Consider the following 23,808-nt stretch of genomic DNA (forward strand, 5'->3'; position numbering starts at 1 on the left):
CGCGCCGGGAGGAGGCGGGGAGGCGGCTCCCGGCCCCTTCCGCCGCGCACCGCGCATGCACGGCCCGCCGGCGTTCCTCCTCCCCTCGGAGCGGCCCTTGCCGCTCTGCCCTCGGGCTGTGGGGCGGCTTTTCTCGGGATGTTTTCGACGTTATCGGCTTCCCAAAGGGAAGGCCGCGGAGCGGGGTAAGGCGCGTTGTTCAGACAGTAAACAGTAAACGCGTGGCCGGAGTTACTAATTGGCTGATGTGCCTGTGTATGATAGCTGTGAGAGGATTTAGTTCTTTCCTTCCCTGAGAACATGAAATACGCGATCTCAGATACATCATTACATTCCAGTCAGTAAGCACTGCTAGAACCACAGAATGGCAGGGTTGCAAGGGAACTCTGGGGTTTATGCACTCCAGCCCCCCACTACTGCAGCTGTGGGGTTTGTTGGCCACGCTGAATTCCAGCCCGTTATTACCAGCCAGCATTTCCCTCCTAGGATACAGAGCCCAGCCTGTCTATGTCACTTCAAAATGCAGATTCCACAAGGAAATACGCTGTCTGCCTCCTCAGCATGTTCGCTAAGCCTGGCTGGCTGTAGGGCACTTGGGAAGCCATCCTTAGATCACGCCTTAGGGTGGGACCCCATTATCGGCCCCAGCAGGCTGCACAGCACTGCTGCCCCAGCTCCTGCACACAGCAGGCCTGTCCACCAGCCCAGGGCTCATGGGACAGGACAGCAGCACATCTGTGGGGAGCAGGGACTTTGTGGTGGCCTGCTGGGGAGCAAAGGTCTGCCCTCCAATAGCCTCCTTAAAGGAATCCTGAAGGAAAAACTTGCTATTGGGAACATAAAAGTTCCCATTTCCTGATAAATGTTTTCCTAAGAAATGAAAATGATTTCTTCAGCTTAACGCTAAGCAGCCGGACGCCTGGCTAATCTCCGTGATCCCGTGTCCTGTCCCACTGCCACCTTTGTCTGAAGGGCTGCAAAGCCACTTCCTCTGCTCACCAGAGGAGAGAAGGCCTCTGAGTCGGCCTCTGAGTTGGTCTCCGAGTCACAGCCTGTGCTGCAAGCAGGGGCTGTTCTTGCTCTCCCAGGCAGCTGCAACAGCTGGTCTGTATTATACCAACTCAGACCCTTCTGGAGGCCTGGTCTATTCTGGGTAATTCTGATCAGCAGCAAAGCGCGTGTATGAAGCATTCAGTGTTCAGGAAGAATTTGACATGTATATGATAAGCTTTAAGGACTTCTGCATCAGTCTGCTCCTCACTACTGGAAAACCCTGTTTAAGTGCAAATGGTTCAGCATTTGATCTGAGAAATATGATTGCTTTGTTATTTTCTTAATAATTTTTCTAGAGAGTAAATTCCATAACCACACACATCACAGTTTAATAGTATCACTGAAGTTCTGGCTCACATTAAGAAAGTTCAAGAATAGTCTTTCTCTTTTCCTCTGAGTGGAAAATTTAAAATTACTTAATGCTTGACATACTTTAAGTTAGTATTGCTCCATTACAAAATGCTTTTCTTATCTACTTCTTTTTTGTTAAGGAGATATTAACAGCTGACTGGGCTCTGCTCACACTCCAGATGTTTCTGATAAACTCCACCAATAGTCTGGCTGTGTTTTTTTTTGTTTTGTTTTGTTTTGTTTTGTTTTGTTTTGTTTCTTTCCTGTGAATGAGCATCCTCAATGCCATCCAAATATATGGCCCACAGTTTAAAAAAGTAGCCAAGGATATGGAAAATGAGGGTGCTGCTGCCTTCCTCCAGAGTCTTGCTGTGCAACCTTGGGCAAGTTCCCTAATCAAGGAGCTGCAGTCCTAACTATCCCACTCAGCTGGTGTTTAATCCTATTGGTGCCTACATTTTCCAAAACCACAGACATCAGGACCCAAAGCTCTCCGTGTGAACAAAATTTCTCTTGGTATGCCAGGAGTGCACGTCCTCCAGCGTCTCTGACGTATCATCCTGTTAGACCTAGCAGGGCGGCAAATAATTAACCTGACTTAATTAAATCAGAGGCATTTCTCCATGGAAATTAAACAAATTGATATGGTAGACCTTCTCAAAGCATCTCTAGAAAAGATGCAGGTCCCTATGGAAAGTTGTGCTCTTTTAAACCAATGTGAACCCCCCTACATCTTGAGGACTGGGGGGCACCTAGATTTGATTTCTTCACTCAAGACCTGCAGGTCTGATTTTCTTACAGAGTCATGAAAATCAGCCACAGCCACAGCTTTGTCTGTCCTCTGCTGCAGGAAAGAACTCAAGGACCTGTCTCAGACCTGCTTGCAGTCTGATCACCATCCTACTGCCCGTGAGGAGCAGTTGTAAAAGGGTGAGCTTTGCTCAGCCTCTGAAGTAAGAGCCACAGTTCACTACCTACCACCTTCAGGCTGCACAGCACTGCAGATCCAAATTGATTAGAGCTATCTGTCCACATTCCAGAGCAGGGCCCTGGAGTGGCAGGACATCCCCCATCTCCACAAGAAGTGCTGACTCAGATGAATGCTTTGTGCATTCACAGGAGCAGGTCCTGTTTTGATGAAGTTAGTAATTATCCCACACGCTGCATAGTACATCTGGAGCTCATGCACAGTTCTGGATTCCACTTTGTCAACAGACATACCTTAATTAATTAAAAAAAAAAAACCTGAGATACCACCTGCACAAGATTCATTGCTAAATGCATGGCTGTGGGAATCCATTGGTATTTCATGTTTTAGACCAGCAGTGGCTGTGATATTTAGGAGTGTGTACTGAGATAAGAGCTGTAGCCCAGTGCCCCAGCATCCCCTTCGGCCAGCCTCTCCCTGGGGCCTCACGCATTACTTACACGTTGTAGATTTTGCACAGAGGGACTTTCCCACCCACACATCCTTTTTCCTCACCTTTGCTTTACAAACACAGACTTTCCATGGCCATTCACTGCACTAACTCAGAGCTGCTTTTGCCTACGCAGCCTGTTCATTAATGCAGCTCCTGCTGCAGCATCTCCTTGCAGTGATACTGCCTGAAGCTTCATAGGCTACTCCTGCCTCAAACCTCCTGATACAGAGACATTTGACCCAACGTATGTGCTTGATTTTAATGTTGAAATGCACACATCTTTGAGCTATTTTCCATGAACGTAATGGGAAGAACTCTTCTGAGTTACTTTAGCATCCTTCAAATTCTCCATTTAAGCACAAAAACTGGCACAAAAAAGGCTTTCCTTCAGTGTGATTCCTCTAAACCATTTGACAGCAGCCGTGCTATCAGTTTTCTGAAAGCCCATTCTGCTGTGCTGCTCGGAATGGTTCCATTTGTTTCCCTCGCTGGTGCAACTATTAGTTTCTTCAAGGAAGGCCATCTTGGATTACTTATTTATTTGTTTTTTGTACTAGCTTTCAACTGGCATGGCACAGTATGCCAGTACAAACGAGAATGCTTCATGTTAGAACCAACAGAAATGCTCAGCTGAATTATGATAATTTTTGCTGCTAGTCACAATTTTGGACTTTCTCGCTGCTATCCTGTTGTTTCAAAATGTAGGAAGGCTGACTTGCCGTTGTATTAGATGATTAGGTACAGTTGGATTAGATGACCTTAGAGGTCTTTTCTAACCTTAGTGATTCCATGGTTCTATGATTCTATGGCCATGGAAAACATTTCCAGTCTTCCAAAAAGCTTTTCTTCCAGAGGTTTAAAGGAAATGCACAAAAGGAGGTGCTGGTGAATTGAATGCACAACCCTGCAGCACGTCTCTGTGAACTTGTCACGAGAAAGAAGTATATCTCGTGGAAGTGCTTTGCCAAGTCTGTGCTAACACTGCCCAGAAGTCAGATGAACGCTGGTTTCACCAGTAAGACAGCTTTTGTCCCTGAGTCATTCACCTCCTCCTAATTGGCTGGGGTATAAACAAGGCTCATAAACATACCTCAGAGTTGCAACAACCAGAGACAGCCATTGTAACAGGAGTGACTAATGACATCACTATATGTACATAAATGGGAATAGCTGTGGAGTGGCAAAGTCAGAGATAATGCCAGCTGTTTTTTAGTTCCACATTCATCTCATCCTCAGCAGAGTGGCTGTCGGCCCTTATCTTAAGAAAAAAGCTTTCTTGTCTCAACAGAAGTATGTTTTTCTTTCCTTTGGAGAAATAAGTTCCAGAAACTCTACATGCTAAGTGAAGATTGTGGCTCTTAAAACCAAGGATCGCCTATTGTATTCAGTACAAAGAATGAAGCCACAGAGATAAGCATTACATTGATTCTCACTCATTTCATATATTACACTGTAATGAGTAAACACTCTTATTTCTAATAGAAGATAAAGAAGTTCAAAGAACTGTCCCGAGCAATGAAGTAATCACATGAGCACTTGAAAAAAAAGGCAGTAGTAGTAATTTGTTTTATGCAAGTAGGTGAAGAAGATAGTTCATTCACCAATATCCAAACAAAGGATGGGGCAAGAATGCATTTTTTTTTCTCCTAAGCAAAACCATTATAGGAATCCTCAGAGCAGATCTGGAAATTGTAATTAGGTTGCACAAAGTTTCACCAGTTTAAATGATCTAGAATCTGCATCCTAACAAGTTAGGAGCCGTAGTACCAAGCATAGACTAGAACAAATATCTGCAGCAGTACTTTGTGCTTCTATCTTCTCAGGTTCATCAGTGCCCCTGCACCTATTGCTAACTGCAATACCAATACCTGCAGCAGGTTCTTCTGATAAGGACCGAAAGAAGCAGCTCTGCACTAAGTGGAACTTACTTAAGGTAACATGTGGAGAACATGTTCTGTTCTCATCTTTGCTCTTGTGTTGTGATTTCTAGTCTATAGATTCTTCTTCTTACAGTGTAAAGAGGGCTGACCACAAGCAGCTCAGTGTGTCTGTATGACTGAACACATCATTTGAATACCAAAATGCAGCACTGGTGTATCATTTCAGAGCTGATAAAGGCCACTCTTCTGGCTTGCTGTTTTGCTGTGAAGACATATCCATTGGCACATCAAGAAAACAAAATATATTCTATGTCAAACATGCCTTCAGAGCAACAAGGCACAGCACAGTGAATATTCAGTGCCAGAAAGAGACTCAAGAAGGACAGTATTTACTTGCTTCCTGAGCATAAACAAAATGGTTGAGTGCTGTAACACTGAAAAATAGGTGTCAAAGCTATGCATGTATTGTATCAAGTGTTGCATAAATAGTGCTCATGCATATGTGGGCTTATCTTTAACTACATCTGCAGGTTTTACAGACTTTTAAAGTACCTCTGCTGTTTCAAATGTGTTCCTCTTCCTAGGCAGTTAATTAAACACAGAGCAAAACAAAACAAAACAAAAAAAAGCCACTGAGATTAAATAATGTATTTTCTGACATTGAAAATGCTGTTTTGGAATCAGCTCTTCCCCTCTTGCAATACAGGACCCCTGCTTTCAGCTAATCTCCTATCTGGGCCCAACAGCCGCTGCTGAATCCCCACCCCCAGCACACGGGTGGGAACCCAAAGGGTGAGCCTGTGTCTGTAGCAGAAGGAAAAGGCAGGGTGAGAAGAGCAGCTCTTTGTTTTTCTGTGAATGTGGGGAGAAGCCACTCGGCTATGCCTTTGCTGTTCTGTAACACTGGGGGCAAAGAGCTTTGCAAGTGGGAAGCAGAGATTAGTTGTTCAAAGTGGTGTCATTAATTCCCTTTCCCCTGGCACAGGAAAAATAGGTACCAGCCCACACACCCCAGAGCCTGAGCCTTGCTGTGCCTACTGGCTTCAGCTGGCTCCAGACAGGAATCCAGTTCGGCTGGAAAACTTCTTCCTTCCCTCCCAATACATCCTATTTATGGACTGCAAAACAGGAAGTTTGTATGCACCAATAAAAGTACCTATCCACTCATTTTGGCTATGGGGTAAAAACAGGGAGAAAGCATCTATAGATTTATCAAATATCATCTAAGAGAGCAGTATTACCTCAGAGACATTATCTTATGTATATAAGATATATATATATAATCATATATGATATATATTATATATCTTGGACATTATTGTTATGTCATGAATTTGTCAGCTGACTGCATCACCAACAAGGGCAATTAGGAAGCTGTTATCTGGGACCAGAACGAATCCTGCAAGCCTTTAAGCACAGTCCTTTTCTTCATACAATCTCAAAATACCAAATGGAATTATAAGTTGGTAGGATTCTTTTCCCCTCTCCCACACATGCTTCCCCTGTAAGGCCCAAGAAAAGATGTGTAATTCATTTCATCCTTTTATTCCTATCTATTTATAACTTTAACCGAAGCTACAGATGGGAGCAATTACACTATCAACACATCACTATCTTCCCAAGATCTTTAGTTTTTCTATTGGTAAAGCTGTACAAGATAAAACATTAACTGCAAAATATGTTTGTTACAATTTCATAAAGTATCAGCCAGAGATATATAGCACAGCATTATCACCTATGTGATTTTTCCATGCAAACGTGTGCTGTTTTGTTTTTTTTTTTTTCTCTTGACATTTGGCAGAGTGAAAGTGAGGTTATAATTAAATAGGCTGTTAAAATTAAATCCTTATCTTGGCTCTTGGAGAAGGTAGGCAGTAACAGACATGGAGACAGGATAAGCCCCCCTTGATCCTGCCTAAGCTTATCCTAGGAAGTCACCTCCTCGGTGCCCAGCTACAGTCTGGAGCCCCTGGCACATCCATGCCCACCCCACGCATGAAATGTTCTGGGCACGTGGGGACAAAGTCTGCCCTTGTGCCATGCCTGGCTCTGTGGACACCCCACTCTGTGCTGGGGAAGTGCAGTGTGGACCTGCCCCACATGTTGATGGCAGAAAGTGTGATGCAGGGATAAGCCTACCCAGCCCCACCCTGCTCTTACAGCGTGACCAAAAGAAGGTAAACAGGCAGGGAGGCAGCCCACAGCATTTCCACGAGCTGCTGCAAGCCACATTACCCTACTTTTCTTCCTGGCTGTGTTTCTCTGGGTGTCTTTCCAGATGGGCAAGCAGCTCTTCAGCCACTTGGGCTGTTGGGAGGAAGATGCCTCCCCTGGCTGCAGCTGACCAGGAGGAGCAGGCACAAAGTGCAGGGGTTGCACTAAGTGCTGGAATGGTCTTTATATGGGTGTAAAGCACAGGGCTGTAATTCATTTAACAGGCTGCACTTCAACCAGTCCTCTGGTCTGTTTTCTAACAGCCAGTATAACCTGGAATGTCTCTTGTGATACAGGGTTGGTTTTGGGGAAGTCTTTAAGACTTTGGGTTATATACACATGGTCACTATGTTGCCTTTGAAGCTAAGAGAAACTGGCATGATTTGGACCAGCAACATTATGATATTTTTAATAAGAATGGTGGAGATGACACTGTTTTATTACAGAGTGGTCCTAACACAGTGAATATAAAGTTATAGATTAAACTACAAGGCGAGTGTTGTAAAAGTTTGTTTTAGAAATAACAAACCATTTAGTATTAGGGAAAGTGCAACCTATTCATAAATGTAGGAATGCATTTTTGCCCGTAGAGGTGATGGAGTCACCGTCCCTGGAGGTGTTCTGGAAATGTAGATACAGCACTGAGGGACGTGGTCAGTGGGCAGTATTGCTGGTAGGGGGATGGCTGGACTAGGTGATTCTTCAAAATAGACTTCATGTAGGAGAAGTTAATCTGCAGTTAAAGGTAATAAATAATAATAAAAAAAAAGAATTTCAAAATTTAAAAGGAATTCTTCAGAGTACAAAGAGATGCAAAGAGATTATAAAGGCAAATGCAAAGGTGTTCTAAGGTGTGAAAAAGAAAACAGGACAGGTTTGGAATACTCAGTGTATATATGTGTATAGGTAGATAAAATCAGGAAATGTGGATGTGAACAGGTGAAAGAAAATGCAGCAACGGCACAGTATTGGTACAGTAACTGCAGTGCCAATCTTGGAGCCAGCATCAGTCTAAAGCTGTTGTTTTTTTTCGATTTGTTTTGTTGAAGTCAGTATTCCCCCAGGTTGGGGAATGAACACTTACACACGTACTCTCCTGCTGCAGTCTGTGCATCTCTTGGGATCTTCTGTGGTTGTATTGCTTTCCAGTGTATGCAGCATCTATCGGCAAAAACATATTCTTTATTTGCCTGTTTAACTTCAGAATGCTACTCTAATCATATTACAAGCAGAATTCTCCTTTCTAATTTTATTATAAACCTTCTTAATTAAATTGTCTATTTTTATTTGATATTTATAAAATAAACTTTAAGTAACTAGTCCTGACCTTTGCACGCAGCAGTGGGACCAGTACTGATGCAAGTGGTTATTTTCTTTTCATGTGTGAGCCTTGCTTTGCGTTGCTCCATTAATATTTTCTATGAGTTCTTTTACTTAAGTGTCCTTCCATGCAACATGGAGGGGTTGGACTGTTACTGCCCAATGTACAGCTCCATAGGGCAGCACAGAACATGCAGTACAACACTAACAGCTTCCTCCTGAACGCAATAAGACAACGAAACAAAATATCCAGTATCTGATTGGCAGAATGTGCGACACTTCATCATGCAAAACAAAACCCAGTATTTCAGTTCAGCAGTTGCAGAAGCAGAATGTGCTGAGGTCTTACCAAGCGACAGCGGCAGCCTGGAGCTCATCATTCAGCCCCTGCGTGAGTGCAGGTCAGCTCTGGTAGCTGGAAGCCAGCAGTGGTGCTGGCTGGGCTCCTGGAATGCGAGTGCCTGGAGCCCAGCTCCACAGGGAACCCCCTGCCCAGGCAAACACCTCTGAGTGAGTCAACTTTTCCTCCCATTTTCACATAGCGCACATGTGACATGTTTTCTCTCTGCCCCATTTTTTCTTATGGGCTCAAAACCTGTTTCAGAGCTCCAGTTTCCTAGCGTTTGTTGCCTCCTTCCTTTCAACTGATATCTCTGCTTATATCACAAGTACAGGTGGTGTTGAGGCACTGGCACAGGTTGCCCAGAGAGGTGGCAGATGCCCTGCCCTGGAGAAACTTGAGGTCAGGCTGGATGGGGCTCTGAGCACCTGGTGGAGCTGTAGGTGCCCCTGTTCAATTGCAGGGCAATTGGACAAGATGGTCTTTAAAGATCCCTTCTAACTCAAATGATTCTTTGATTCTGTACCAAAATCTGCCTGCAAACACAGCTCAAAGCCTACATTTTGGAGGAGAGGGCATTCTTGGATTTATGGCTTCCCACATTCTCAAGTGGAGAAGGCGATGAAACCCACATCTGAATGAGTTCTGGATGAGTTCTCTATCCTGGATGAGTTCTCTGTTAGCTCATCTCAAACAACTTGATTTTTTTGTTGTTTTCTAAAAATAGAAAATCTTGATCTTTGTACGTTTTGTAGGTATAAAGAAATGCCTGCCTCAGAAGAAAGCTGCCTCAGAAGAAAGCTGCAGACTTTGGCCACAGATTGTAGGTTGTTTTTACTTCCAGTTCTGAGACTTGTAACTCTTTCCAAAGTACAGTATAGAGAGAAGATGAACCTATAACTGTGTTCCAAATGCAGCTCCTGGGGCCTGAAATTAAACACTGCAAAATATTTGTGCACGTTTTTTCTGCTTCTTACTAACTGACATCGGCTTTTATGTTGAATTATTTTTCTGTAGTCCTTGTTGCTGTTGCTGGGATAAAAGCAGCCCTAGTGACATAAAGGACAATTTTCATTCATGAGTTCAACATGCTTTCAGTTTATGTTACATTAATGCTTAAGAACTAATACTTGTTGCATATTTCCTTTTTTATCAGTAATGCAAGATATCAATTCCTGAAGTAGAGCAAGCCAGAATTCACTGGACAAAGCTGCTTTATTGCTTAGAGACCAGTAGATGGCAACCAGCCACTGCAATGTCAAAGGTACGTGACTAGTGAGAGTTGCTTTGGTAGCAGACCTATACATGGCAGCTTGAATAACAAAGTTTTGCTATTCCCTGGAAGGGGAAAGCAGTACTTTATTTTTACTCCTGCTCATACACATTTTTTGAAGTGGAGCAATGAGATACGTTTTTACATATCCAATCTTGACAAATGCTTTGATAATGGTGCCAATCCACTTGACTAAAGTATCTGTGGCTGCCTACTCCCCACTGTGATACCGGTCAAAAAAAGAATGAAGTCAATGGAAAAAAAACCCAGAGAAGTCAGACCATCGTAGTTTCAACAGGAGTAGCCTCAGGTTCTTATCTTATTAATTAGAGTCATTATTACCTTGGGTAGGAGATAGAACTGAGTGATAATGATCAGAGGAATAGAAATAGACTCCCTTTAGGAACTGACTGAGGCTTTGATCCATCAGTTAATTAATCTTTGCTATCTGAGTGGTCTTACAGAAATTTTTTAGACGTGATCAAGTTTGAACAAATTCTGGTTTTACAGTATTAGATTAGAAGTTCTTTATTTCCTAGAATCATTGACTGGCTTGGGTTGGCAGGGACCTCAAAGACTGTCTAGTTCTATTTCTAGGAGCCAAAACCATAAAGGTTTGAAAAGATCCTCTCAACTCCTCCACAGAGCCTTACATTTACACTTGAGGAAAGAAACTTCTTCATTACTGTGAAATAGTTACTGAAATACTTCTGTGACCTGACCAGGATGCTCAACTATCTGCAGTTACAGTAAGTTTTCTTTTAGTATTGATTTAGCTGTATTCTATGAATACATTTTCAAATATGATTGGTATACATAATATATGTATGATTGCGCACAGAAATAGTCTATGTAGTCTACAGTGCAGAGAAAAAACCTCAGATCCTTAGACCTCTAAAGGATTCCAGTGTTGCCTAATTGTAAAACAATTATGCTACAGATAGTTAAACCAGTTAACACGACAAGCACTGTCACTTAGTAGCATCCAAAATGTTCTGCATTACTGGGATGCCTGCTTTCGACTTTTCAAGCACTCTACAAACCATTAACTCAAAATGAATTAATTTGCACCCTTGCAGTACAAGGAGCATGTGTTTATTCTTAGAACTCACACCTTTACTAGGGAGACTTAAAAAAACTTCTTTGATACAGACAAAATAACCTTTCATTTTTGTGAAAGTTATGCTTTGATCAGCTGTGAATGTTTACAAATGACTTTGAGAATCGAGCTGGGATCCATTTCCTAGGGAATACTAGTGAGGTGGTACAGCAGACAAGTGGGAAACACCTTATCTATGGTATGCCTGGAAATGCCTCAAACACTTGCAAGATAAGATCATCACCATGACAATAGGTGAGCGGCTCAAGGATGTGGTGAGGGAGATAGGATGGCTTTGCTCTGGCCCAAACTCCCTGTTCAGTGATAATCCACACCTGTGGATGTGCTGCTTGAACCCGCACATCTAGCAGGCATAAAAGGTGCTCAGGAGCAGCTCAGGTGGGACTTCTGGATGAACACTTTCAGACCAAGGACCCTCTCTGGATGGAGCAGTGCTGCAACCCGACCGGTGATCTCTAGTTCTGTCTGTCTCTCTCTCTCTTTATCCTTCTCTTAAAGTTGCTAAGTAACACAAAGCTTATTTCGATTTCCTATAGTGTCACGTAGGTTAGCAGAACAGCTTAGACATAATTGTAAGAGTGCCGATACTCGTAATTGTATTACAGGAATTCTCATTAAAATTGATGACTGTCTTTGGACCTTGAACGTCATTTCACCTTAATCTAACCGGGGGGATTTGCAAGTCTGGTCGTTGCTCTCTCTCTTAATGGCTGGAACATAGCAGTTAGTGTCAGGAATGACTCCCTGCATACCTTACCAAAAGGAAAAGCTTTTCTAATGATCTCCTTCATCTGGTAATAAGGTTTATACTTTTAAATAAGATCTCTTTTTTATCTATCTTCGAAGAAACTAAAACTTGATGTTAAAATCTGTTCTGCTTTATTTGCTTTAACATGAGAAGTTGAACAACTGTTTACCTTCTTATGGGTTCTAAGAATTTTGCTAAGAGCTCAAAACTTATCCATAGAAAAGCTAAGAAGATAATTTAAAATAATAAAAAACAAAACAGAGAAAGAGAAGAAATTCTTAGACAAGAATATTTGTTTATATTTGTGCTTTTTTTTTTTTTTTAGCTCAAATGGTTCAGGAGGACAGATTGTTTTAAAGAATCAAGGTCTGCCGTGTCTAGGAAGTCCTGAGGAAGGTCCCAACCCTGTTTTCTGGTATTCATCACAGCAGAAGGCTGACAGAGACCACCAGGGACTGTAAGTCCCCTCCTTCACAGTTGCAGTTGGTAAAGTTTACTTTATCTTGAAAGAAATCTGTACAGACATCCCCTTCTTCTCAGTACTTCACACGTATCACAGATCACAAAATGCACCCTCATGCATTGTAACAATCTTCTGATTCCCTGCAGAGGCCTCCCCAAATCCTGAAATTTTGTTAGATCAGTAGGAGGTAGAGGCATTGGCAAAAGCGTGTGCCTCTGCATTTCTCCTCAGTGTGTGCATTTCAGTGTATACGACAAGCAGTGACAACATCCTCTGAACACTGTGATCTGCTATGAATCTGCGTACCTCATACACACTGACAAAAAAGGCCCATAAGAATGTGTTGCCTCTTCTTCTCTTCTCCTCCTGTGCTTCCTAAAATTTGAAAAAGCCAGAATTTCCCCCCACTGCTCCACAAGAAAGTAGAGCCTGGGCTGTTTTTAGCAGAATGCTTCTTTGTCTTTGGTGAAGGAACTGGAAATATTCCTTGTTGAGCAGGGCTGGCTGACAGGCTGGTTTGATCACTTTATAGTGGGGAGAGAAAATATAATTCAGCACTGAAGCAGGTGCTTGATCTTTGACTTTAAGCCAAAGAATAAAGTACAGATTTGCATGGAGATTTTCCTTATCTTAAGTCTGCTTCAGATGCCATTAGAGGTGTAATTCAAAGATGTGACCAGAGGCACAGTCTGGTAAGATGCTGCATGACTCAGGTAGTGCTAAGCACAATCCATTGCCATTATTGTAATGAGAGTGAAAGATAATCAAACTTGGCAGGATCTGAACAATTATAAATTAGCAAGATAAGACAGGGAATGGAAGAATGCAAAACAGGGGAGGAGCGTGTCCATTTCTTAACAGTGTGACTCTTCTAATTATTAACTTAACCTTCAAGACCTTAGGTGGTTCTTATTCAAATGACTCAGTCTTATTCCATATTGCCTCTGAAGAAACATCTCCTAACAGGTCCACAATGAGGAGAAGGCAAACAACAGATTCGCTTCATTCATCCACAGATCCGAGTGAAGGAAGGGAGAAATTAAGGCTGAAACAAGAGGTCGGCCTGATTAGCGGAGTGTCATTAATTGCTGGCACCATGATAGGCTCGGGAATCTTTATGTCCCCTGAGTGGGTGCTGCATCACATGGGGAGCCCCGCCAGCAGCCTGCTCATGTGGGCAGCATGTGGTCTGCTGGCCATGTTCGGAGCCCTGTCTTACGCTGAGCTTGGAACCGTGATCAGAGAGTCTGGAGGCGAATATATTTACATCTTGAGGATTTTTGGTTCCTTTCCTGCTTTTCTTTTCGCCTACACTTCTGTCATCCTGGTGAGACCAGCTGGGTTGGCAGCTGTCTGTCTGAGCTTTGCCGAATACGCCGTCGCGCCGTTCTACCCAGGATGCTCATCCCCACAGGTTGTCATCAAATGTACAGCTGCTGCCTGCATCCTGGTCCTAACCATCATCAACTGCCTCAACGTGAGGCTGGCGATGTCTGTTATGAATGTTTTTACAGCTGCCAAACTCTTGGCTTTGCTGGTGATTGTGGTGGGCGGATTGGTGCTGCTTGCCAAGGGGCAGACTCAGAGCTTTCAGAACGCTTTTCAAGGCACAAACGCAGGTATTGGGACGATCGGAGTGGCATTTTATCAGGGGCTCTGGTCCTACGATGGCTGGAACAACCTGAACTACGTAACTGAGGAACTGAAGAACCCTGAGGTGAGTGAGCTGCGTTGCATGTGCCCAGTGGTTATGCAAATTTGCTGCGATGGGTAACCGAGGGATAGGGCATCAAGGAAAAACTGCTGTTTTGATGTTGCTGTTGTAGTGGGGCAGGACACCTATGGATGTGTCTGGAAACGTGACAGGACAAACAAAAATGAGGCTTAAAGGAAAAGTGCAGCCTACCCAGAAGAAAGCGCTACCAGACCTCAGTGGCTGGAGAAAGAGCTTCTAGGTGGTTGAGTGCTGAAGTTTCCTCAGAGTTCAGAGCATCTCACCCTAGATACCCAGATTTATGCAGAAAAGTGCTGCAGCCACCCTACTGCTAAAGGTTTCTCAATGCCACATATTTCTCAAAAGATCTAATCTGTAATGTGTGCTTCAGAAAAACACTTGTCCCTCCTCATTGCATGGAGGGGAAGTTCAGAGCAGGCCAAGCCTCACTGATAAGGGAATCTAAGCCTCTGAACAACGCTTGTCTTTAATAATCTATTTTCTAGGCGTTGTTTGGTCCATGCTGTAGGCACTGAAGTAACTCACTTGCATCTCACATCAGCCCTCCCTGTGCCGTACAGATCACAGATGGGACACCACAGCACCGTCAAGCTGTGTGAGCACAGCATGGATAGCTTGCACTTTCTGCCAGTGCAGTGTGCAAGATTTTACAGTTTAAATGGAAATGCACGGTTGAATATTAATCTAAATGGAAGCAAAGATCCTAGAATCACGTGGCACTCTCTCCCACAGGACTGCGTGTACTGATTTTCAGACCTGGTCAGGGTGGAGGTAACAACATAAGGAATTGACATATCTTGTCCTACAGTAAGAGTGGGGAATACAAAAATGAATATCTCATGTTTTTAATATAAAATGGCACTGAGATGACTACTAGGTGCTCTTTTCTCGTGCTTTTAATTGCACGAAGCAATGGTTGCTGATTTTGATGCGCCTTAAAGTAGTCTGTGGGGTTCACAGGTAGTATTCTGTCTTAAGAAAAAAAATAATTCCTTCCTGGAGCAGGTTTCCCTTGTGCTGTTATATAGGATGCAGCACACAGTGGTATTTCACCCATTTCAATCGGATGTTCATGCAGAAATGAGCACATCAGGAGCCATACCCAGCAAATAAACCAATATGAAAATAATCAGCAAGTGTGCAACAGACTTCTTGGGCATCTACGAAGCAAAATTTTTTGAGTATGATTTGTTTTATTTTGAGGAACAGCTTTTGAAATGTACAGCCTAATAGTATGGGAGACTGGTGTAAAAACTTCCTTATGAATCTGGGTATAAGTCTGGGAAAAGTATTGTGAGCAAATGTGTTTCAGTTCAATGTGGGCAGTAACAAAGACAAAACAAAAGCGTAAACATGCTGCATCTAACGCTCTTGTCATCCCTTTCCCAGGTGACCCTTCCCAGAGCTGTGATAATTGCTATTCCTTTGGTTACATGCCTGTATTTGCTGGTAAACATCAGCTACTTTGCGGCCATGGCTCCATCTGAGCTGCTGACTTCAGGAGCGGTGGCTGTCACTTGGGGGTGAGCTCTGCCTGTGGTAACAAAGCCCATGTAGTCTAGAAAGCACAGGTTCTCCCCTGAATATTGGGAGATTTAGATGCTGTTCTCACATAAGCCCAGTACAGATATATATCCATACCCGGAGTGGAATTTGTCCCATGTTTTGCAGAGAAGTGGAGAGGACAGCGTGCTGCCCCACAAATGCAGTAGCAGTGATTTGGGGGTGAGATAAAAGCGCATTGGTTCAGTTTCCCCATCTGCTTACAAACTATTTGCACCTTCCATCAGCCTGAGCTGTTCTACAGAATCAGTTTGGTGTATTGAACACCAAGGATTTTAGGATAGGAAAGAAAGGACCTTCGTGAGAAATATAGGCAGCAGTGACTTTGAACCAGGTGCTCTTGCACTAGAACACCCAACTTCAGCCTAAATATTTCTAAGACACAGAAACCATGATCTTCCCAATGAGTTATCTGGCAGAAACCATGACATTATATCCAGAGATTATGTTGCTGCTCATTCTCTCCCTAAAAAGTCAGCTACTGTGTGCATTTCACAGCACCTTCATTTTGAAGATCTAAATGAGCTCTTTCTAGATAAGTTCTCTAACAGCATTTCATGTAATTACAAACAAAGGCTTTTAAAGGTCTGATGCTTTGTTTGAAGAGGTTACAAAGCCTCACTAAACTGCAGCCTCATGAACTTTCTCTGCACTTCCTTTCTCACCACTCCCAATTAACAACTAATCTGTGAGCTCCCTCCTTTTTGACATATCTCCTTTTCCTTCCTGATTCACCTTTTCACCCCAAAATCACAACTAAGGAGAAGCACTGAACTAGCAACCAGGAAGCTCAGCAGCACCCCGAAGCCCTGAGGACAGGTGGACGGCCGTGAGCTGAGGAGGCTGTGATTCCTGTGGTTGGTGACAGGAAGTACAGCCATTCCGGCCATGAAGGAGGAAAATGAGAGGCATAAAGAAGCCAGAGGAGGACACATCGCACTTAAGTGCATTTATTCCTCTATAAGCATCATAGAATCCTTAGAGTTGGAAGGAACTTTTAAAGGCCATCTAGTCCAACTCCTCTGCAATTAACAGGGACATTGACAGCTAGAACAGGTTGCTCAGAGGCTGTTCTAGTCTGACCCTGAACATCTCCAAGGATGGGTTATCAACCACATCTCTGGGCAACCTGTTCCAGTGCCTCATCACCCTCACTGTAAAAGATTTTTTCCTCATGTACAACATAAATCTACCTTTTTTAAGCTTGAAACCATTTTCCCTAGTCCTATGACTACAGACCCTGCTAAAGAGTCTGCCCCCTTCTTCCTTGTAGCTGGCCTTTAGATAATGAAGGACTGCTATCAGGTGGCTTCAGAGACTTTTCCAGGTTGAACAGCCCTAACTCTCTCAGCCTCTTCTCATAAGAGAGATGTTCCATCCCTCAGATCACTGTGGCCCTCCTCTGGACGCGCTCCAACAGGTCTATGTCTTTTGAGTACGGAGGACTCCACATCTGGATGCAGTACTCCAGGAGAGACCTCACCAGTGCAGAGTAGAGGGGCAGGATCCCCATTGATGCAGCCCAGAATACATTTGGCTTTCTGTGCTGTGAGGGCACATTGCTGGCTCATGTCCAGCTTCCTATCCACTGTACCCCCAGGTCTTTTTCAGCAGGACTGCTCTCAATCCTTTCATTCCCCAGTTTGTATTGGTAGTGGAGGTTGCCTCGACCCCGGTGCAAGACTTTGCACTTGGATTTGTTCAATCTCCTGAGCTCACTTTTGGGGTGAAAAGATGAATCAGGAAGGAAAAGAAGATGTGTCAAAAAGGAGGGAGCTCACAAATTAGGTGTTAATTGGGAGTAGTGAGAAAGGAAGTGCAGAGAAAGCTCATGAAGCAGTTTAGTGAGGCTTTGTAACTTGTTCAAACAAAGAAGATTGCTAGGGAGAAACACTGCTGACTTGAGGCAATGGAGTCTTGCAATCATAGGAGGTGCTCAGATTCCATCATTTCGAGAAAAATTCTGAGTGTGTCAAATACCTTAATAACCCAAATCCTGAAGGCCTGTAACCTGGATAGTAAACTTCTAAACTATATTTGTAAACTGTTAGCTATAAACTTGTAAACTGTGAAGTTACTGCAGCATGGGAACAACTGCCATAATTTTGGGAAGCCCAGCTGTTAATTTTTGAATATTTGGGATAAGTGATACTGAAAAGGAGTACGTATGGCTTAGTGCCACACAAATCTAATGGTGATAACAGTCTTTGTGTATGTTCCATTTTTATACTGTTGGCTGTAAATGCAGTATCTGCTGGCATCATGCAACATAAATGCACATAAAACAGTGAGTTTTGTGTGTTTTAACAGCTTTGTCCACCATTGCAGTGTGGACAGACTTAGGTGGAAATACACCAGGCAGGAAGAAAAACTTGCTTGTTCTGGACAAGACAAAATTCCTAGCAACTAAATATTATGGGAGTGAGGAGAAGGCTTTCAATCAGTAGAAAAGCTTGGAAAAAAACCGTTCAATGAGAATAAAAGAGTAAAGAGATCTGTTGGGTTCTAGGATGAATATTCAGTACACTCGCGAGCTGGATGTTGTGCTATAAATTCTTTCCCACCTCAGGAACAAAGTCCTGGCGAACTGGGCATGGCTCATCTCCCTGTCAGTGGCACTGTCTACGTTTGGTTCATCCAACGGCACGTTCTTTAGTGGAAGCCGCGTGTGCTACATCGCTGCAAGGGAAGGTCATATGGTAAGGAATCAAAAAGGAGGTCTGGTTTGCTTTGAGCAACTTTATATTCTTCACAGCAATTGCAAGGTGACACTAATGCTCGAGACTTCTCTAGATTAGTTTAATTAATCTTGTTAGTTGGGGCTGAATCCATTGGCCTAACAGTGGCCAGGCTGCCACAGCCCCATGGCCCAGGTCCAGCTGAAAGTGAGGTACGTTCCCAGTAGGTGCACACATACACAAACACGTGTATACAACATATAGGGTGCACATATACACACGTCTGGATGCTTCTGCTACATCTGGAAGTTGGCTCCACTTTCGATGCTCGAGCTGCACTGCATTCAACCTCCTCTGCTTTGAGATGTGTTGTGTTCCTCATGGAGCTTGCTGCTGCTTTGCTTTTTCCTCCCCACACCATCCAGCATTTCTACTCAGGGGCAAAGTATACCACTCTGCATCAGCTCCGCTCCTTTGGCACTGGAGGGAATATTTTACGTATAGAAATGACCAGGTTGGTGGAGGTGACTGAATTGGTGTCTTTCCTTAGTGGTGACGCTCTCTGGAATTGTTCAGTTAGGAGAAGAGGAGGCTCAGGGGAGACCTTATGGCTCTCCATAACTCCCTGAAAGGAGGCTGTGGTGAGGTGGGGTTCGGTCTCTCCTGCCAAGTAACAGCTATAGGACAAGATGGACTGGCCTCAAATTATACCAGCAAAGGTTCAGGTTGGGTATTAGGAAACATTTATTCTCAGAAGGAGTGGTGATGCATTGGTACAGGCTGCCCAGGGAGGTGGGGGAGTCTCTGTCCCTGGAGGCGTTCAAGAAACACATAGATGTGTTTAGGGACATGGTTTTGTGGGTCATACTGGGTGCTGGGTGGGCAGTTGGACTGGATGATCTTAGTAGTTTTTTCTAACCTTAAGTATTCTATGATTCTATGACAGCATCTGTTGCATTGTGGAAAGCTCTGTGCTGAGCAGTTCACAGTCTGAATTCCACCATATTGGACTTAAGAGCTGACCTCTTGCTCAGTCTTTTTCTCAGACTGAGCCCTAGCAGAACAACTTGCACGATAATAAAAGTAAAATAAGAATAAAAATTGAAAAAAATCAACAAGCTTTCTATTAAACATTCCCAATGAACCGAGAAGTAAAGAAGCCTATCATTCTCTCCGTGTTCTGGAGCCAATCTTCCTTTGCATTGGTTGCAAGTTGGAAATAGTCATCCGGTTTTCCAGTTGGACCAGAAAAGGTCTCAGAGCAGTGTGACAGAGGGCAGGAGAGTGGGACTGAAGGCCAGGCTGGTTTTCTGGTGACGGTCAGGAAAGCTCTGATTTGACTCAGTCTTCATCTGTCACACTGGTAGCTTGAAGACCTCATCATGTCTGCCTAAACCCAGCAAATTTGTTGTGAAATCAAAATGTCCTTGCTGGGAGGATTCATGTTTACATTCCTCATAGCTGAATAGCTTTTATGTTATAGTGCTTATTTGATGAGTAGGAGTGGATGTGGCTGCAAGCAGAACTGCCCCCAGCGGCTGAGGGGATGAGCAATAATCCCCACATCAACAACATGACAACACAGTGTTCTGCTTTGGCTTGCAGCCTGACATCTTGTCCATGGCCCACGTGCGGTGCCTCACGCCTTCTCCTGCGCTGCTGTTCACATCTGCAATGTCTTTAATAATGATAATCTCAGGAAACTTCACCAGCATTGTGACCTATTTCAGGTAAGCGTGGCTTTTCTCTTTGCATCCCCTGCAGTGCTGGGTGTTGATGTTCGGTGAAAGTATTTTCTTTTAATACTCTTTTGAACATGACTTACTGCTTCCTGACCGATGCTGAGGAGGGAGGAGGAGAGAACTTAAGAACTTAAAAACCAGGATCTCTGCAACGCATGAACGCTTCTGAATGAATACTTAACTGGATGTGATTCATCCTCCTATTGAAATGAATCTGTCATATTCAGATCATTCTGAGGTTTTCATTATTTGTGCTGGAAAAAAAAAATGAATGCAAGAACTACTAAATTTATATAAATATTATCCTTTTTAATTGAAGATATGTGTACTTGGGACATGCAAAGAGGGACTGACATTGTTGGCTGATCTCACCCAAATTTACTGTGTTTTTTTTTCCAGTTTTATAGCATGGCTTTTCTATGGCATGACTATTTCTGGTCTCCTATATTTAAAAATCAAGAAACCAGACCTGCCAAGATCTTACAAGGTGAAGTAATAACATAGAACCCCCTAGCCCTTTTCCTTGATCATCCAAATGAATAAGATAGCATTCTTAGGAATGAGAAAGCACTGGGGTTTATTGCTTACAGATTTTGCGTGATTTTCCTTTTTTAATTGCATATTCTATCCCATAATGTGCACTGGCACAGGCTGCCTGGGGAAGCGATAGAGTCACCATCCCTGGAGATATTCAAGAAAAGGGTCGATGTGGTACTGAGGGACATGGTTAGAGGGCATTGGTGGTGGTGGGCTAATGGTTGGACTAGATGGCCCAGGTCTGAGAGCCTTCCCTCAGAGAAAAAAAACTGGCCAGAATGGCCCCAGTCCTCTGTCATAGCCAGGGGAGAGGTTTGCTCCCCATTAATAAGCTCAGTGGAAAAAAATCAGGAGTTATCTGCTTTTTCTCCTGATGCCATGAGTGAGCTGAGATTTACTCTTGGGTTTCATGGTGTTCCTCCAGGCAGCAGGTGATTCTATAATTCTATTTAATAGTCTCTGAGGTTCCTTGTCCACCTATCTCTGAACACATGAAGAAACCTTTTGGCTCAAGGGTGCTAAGACTCAATTTGGGCGCATTGATGTGGGTTTTGTCTATAGCTCAGGTTTTGGATGCAAAGTAATCTGGAGAGCAAGGGCAGATCTGGCACTAAAACAGCTGTCCGCATCTTCAGGTCTTGGAGGGCAGGGAAGACCAGGGGTTATGGCATGTGGTGTAGATCTTGAAGGGCTGTTCAGCCTTAGAGGAGGAGTGATCTGGGAAACAGGAAGCCTGGATTAACTGTGATTTCTGGATAATATATCAGGCTGCGGCAGGAGTTCATCTAAAAAGCTTTCTCCACAAGATTCAGGGCTGTTTTTACGTTCTGCTTTCACAGGTCCCAATTGTCATCCCCATAATTGTGCTGATGGCAGCCGTGTACCTGGTGTTAGCTCCAATCATCGATCAACCCCAGATTGAGATTCTCTACATAGCCCTGTTTGTTTTTAGCGGAATTGTCCTTTACTTCCCCCTGGTTCGCTTCAAGTGCCACCCCCGCTTCTTACAGAGGGTCACTTTGCATCTCCAGCTGTTCCTGGAAGTTGCTCCGACCTCTAGCGATGTGAACTGAGTTAACATCCTCCTGGTATATGGCTGCTCCTGCCTCACTTATTGCAACATTTTGGTTTTCAAGGTTCAGAAAATAGTCTTCTGTAAGGGAGAATGAACAGAATTAAAGTGTCACCAAAAGGTTTCAGCTGGGAGGGACTGGACCCATGACTTCTCACAATTCCTTAAAATTTGGGGCATTTGTTTTTCTTATTTTCAGCTTTGACTCAGCAGATTTCCTACAGATCCCAAAGAAATGCATGTTTTTCAGCTGTCCACCCTGAGCAGATCTAAATTTTAGCTCTCGTATTTCAAGCCATAAGGCAATAGAAGACTGACAGTGAAGTATTAATCCCGCAGTAGGCTGTGACCTTAAGCCATTCTTGGCAATGCCCTTTACTATTTCCACCTAGCTCTGCCCACTGTGACCATGGTGCTTCTCCAGTAAATAAAACATAGGCACACATGCTCACAGCAAAACAACCCTGTCTGCTCAGGTATCCTCTCTGGGAGTGTGGCTTTCCCTTGTTCCTTCCAACCTCAGGTGCACAGTCACAAAGTCCTTTTGCCATCTCAGAACATACTTGCACCACATTTCAGCCTAAATCACCCTACAGGTGCCATAGAAAGACCTCTGACATGAGATGGGAAGTGCTCAAAACACTATTCTGGTTCCCTCTATTAGTTGAGGCTAAAAAGGTCCGAGTGTTTGTTCCCTAAATTGTCTTGTTGTCTCTCAAAATACCAAATATTATTGAGGTCACCTTTCTGTCAGTGTTTGTTCTGCAGATCTGTACTTAACACTCCATTCCTGGAAGAGGGTCACTCGATCCTCCAGCTATCTCAGAGCGGTGTATCTGATTGCAATCTCACTCTGCAATGCCACTCCTCCTCCCAAGTGGTGACACAGCAGCTGCACAGATGCAGGAATAGTCTTTTTGTCCAAGCATAGGCACAATGATAACTGGCAGTTAACATCTTTTTGGAAATCATTTCTGTTTCTTTGGTTTTTTTTTATGCTTTCTTGAGAATCTACGGTCTACATCCAAAAAAGTAGGAATTTTAAGGATTAGTTAAAGGTTAGATATATACAAGATACATGGGTTTGGCCAGTTATCATTGCATACTTCAGTAAAATTAGGGTTGTCTCGTCTGCACGGAGCTCTTGTGGGAGAGGAGTGATTGCCACTGTTGTATATTGTAGATGCGTAGTATCCTGCAGGTGATGAACAGATCAAAGGATGGATTGGGTGGCTTCCTCAAGGTCACTTAGGAAATGTGAATGTTTCTCCCAAGGTCCAGTCAAACATCATTTCGCCCATCCTTTCTCTCTGTGCAAATACTGAAGAACAGATTCAGCACTTTGGATAGGTGGCCTTTATATATTACTGGATTGTGTATGGATGTAGGGAAGCTGAGAAGCTGCAGGTATCATATTTTGCACCAAGTTCATTTTCTGTAGATATTACTGTAATAAGATTTTATTTATGTTGCCTAGCGTTTACAAGCACGGGTGCTTATAGTGCCAAAACAAGATGCTGAAAGCTCACAAACAGCAAGATGATTACAATAAAGTGGACATTGAAATGAAGTGAGTTGATGTGGTTGGTTCTGTTTTTCACCCCAGAAAAATAATTCCATAGAATTCCTACTGCACGAACATAAACAACCAACATCAGGCTCATCACTCCTTGGATGGGAGGTTTCAATATAGGTGTGGGTGGTTATGCGTACGTACGTACGCTCATTTTTCAAAATGTTTGCTTATTTATTTCAATCCCAGCACATGCAAATCAGAATTTCTTTTTCCTTCGTTGGATATTTACAATAGAAGTGTCAGAAAGAGGCAGCGCATCCCTACTGTTCAGTAGTACAGCCTGAGACAAACGAGATACCAGGCACAGCCCTACGGCTTCATTTGTGTGTACGCTGTGAGATCATGGTGGTCTGCCCAGGAGCTCCAGGTCGCTGGGACCTGTGCTTAGCCCTTTCCTTCCTGGGCTCTGAGGAAAACAAGAGTGTCAGCATTGCCCTCTGTTTCCCTCTGGATTGAAGTTCTGCTGTTTGGCATGCCAGCCACCCTCTAACACACTGCCATCCACAGATTTGCTAAGAGCACATTCTGTCACATCAGTCAGGCTCAACTCTTGCAGCGCTCATTGCCAGCTGCTGGCCAGATGTCAAGCTAGCCTTAGCTTGCAACATAGCTACACGCTTCTGAGAGCTTCAGCTGGCTCAGTGACAGGCGATGGCAAGCCCTGATTTTGTACAATTGATGCTAGTATTGACATTGGACGGGCTGTGATAAGTCTACTCGTT

The 23,808-nt window shown here is 43.6% G+C and overlaps 1 protein-coding gene across 2 annotated transcripts; it reads left to right on the plus strand.

Annotated features, from left to right (window-relative positions):
- Nucleotides 1–81: 81 nt before the first annotated feature.
- On the plus strand, nucleotides 82–23,080 carry LOC100542678 (b(0,+)-type amino acid transporter 1-like). 2 transcript variants are annotated; one of them, XM_031552615.1, is made up of 11 exons: nucleotides 82–185; nucleotides 4,649–4,758; nucleotides 9,736–9,843; nucleotides 10,498–10,601; nucleotides 12,046–12,177; nucleotides 13,150–13,900; nucleotides 15,308–15,441; nucleotides 18,051–18,180; nucleotides 19,765–19,889; nucleotides 20,301–20,388; nucleotides 21,278–23,080. In XM_031552615.1, the coding sequence occupies exons 4-11, from the start codon at nucleotides 10,579–10,581 to the stop codon at nucleotides 21,509–21,511; spliced, it is 1,617 nt and encodes a 538-aa protein (XP_031408475.1). In that variant the 5' UTR covers nucleotides 82–185; nucleotides 4,649–4,758; nucleotides 9,736–9,843; nucleotides 10,498–10,578; the 3' UTR covers nucleotides 21,512–23,080. The 2 variants fall into 2 exon arrangements, with proteins under 2 accessions (XP_031408475.1, XP_031408474.1); XM_031552614.1 differs by lacking the exons at nucleotides 82–185; nucleotides 4,649–4,758; nucleotides 9,736–9,843; ... (1 more) ...; nucleotides 12,046–12,177; nucleotides 20,301–20,388 and having other exon boundaries at nucleotides 12,714–13,900; nucleotides 21,278–21,446.
- The last annotated feature ends 728 nt before the right edge of the window (nucleotides 23,081–23,808 follow it).

The sequence above is a fragment of the Meleagris gallopavo genome, chromosome 2 (genome assembly GCF_000146605.3).
Source record: "Meleagris gallopavo isolate NT-WF06-2002-E0010 breed Aviagen turkey brand Nicholas breeding stock chromosome 2, Turkey_5.1, whole genome shotgun sequence".
Lineage (NCBI taxonomy): Eukaryota > Metazoa > Chordata > Aves > Galliformes > Phasianidae > Meleagris > Meleagris gallopavo.

What these genes read in the sequence shown, in the direction of transcription:
- LOC100542678 (XM_031552615.1), top strand. Translation starts at nt 10,579, where the DNA reads ATGCTCAACTATCTGCAGTTACA. An exon ending in CTGCAAGGGAAGGTCATATG is followed by an intron (nt 18,181 to 19,764) that starts GTAAGGAATCAA and finishes TTTGGCTTGCAG; the next exon opens with CCTGACATCTTGTCCATGGC. An exon ending in AGCATTGTGACCTATTTCAG is followed by an intron (nt 19,890 to 20,300) that starts GTAAGCGTGGCT and finishes TTTTTTTTCCAG; the next exon opens with TTTTATAGCATGGCTTTTCT.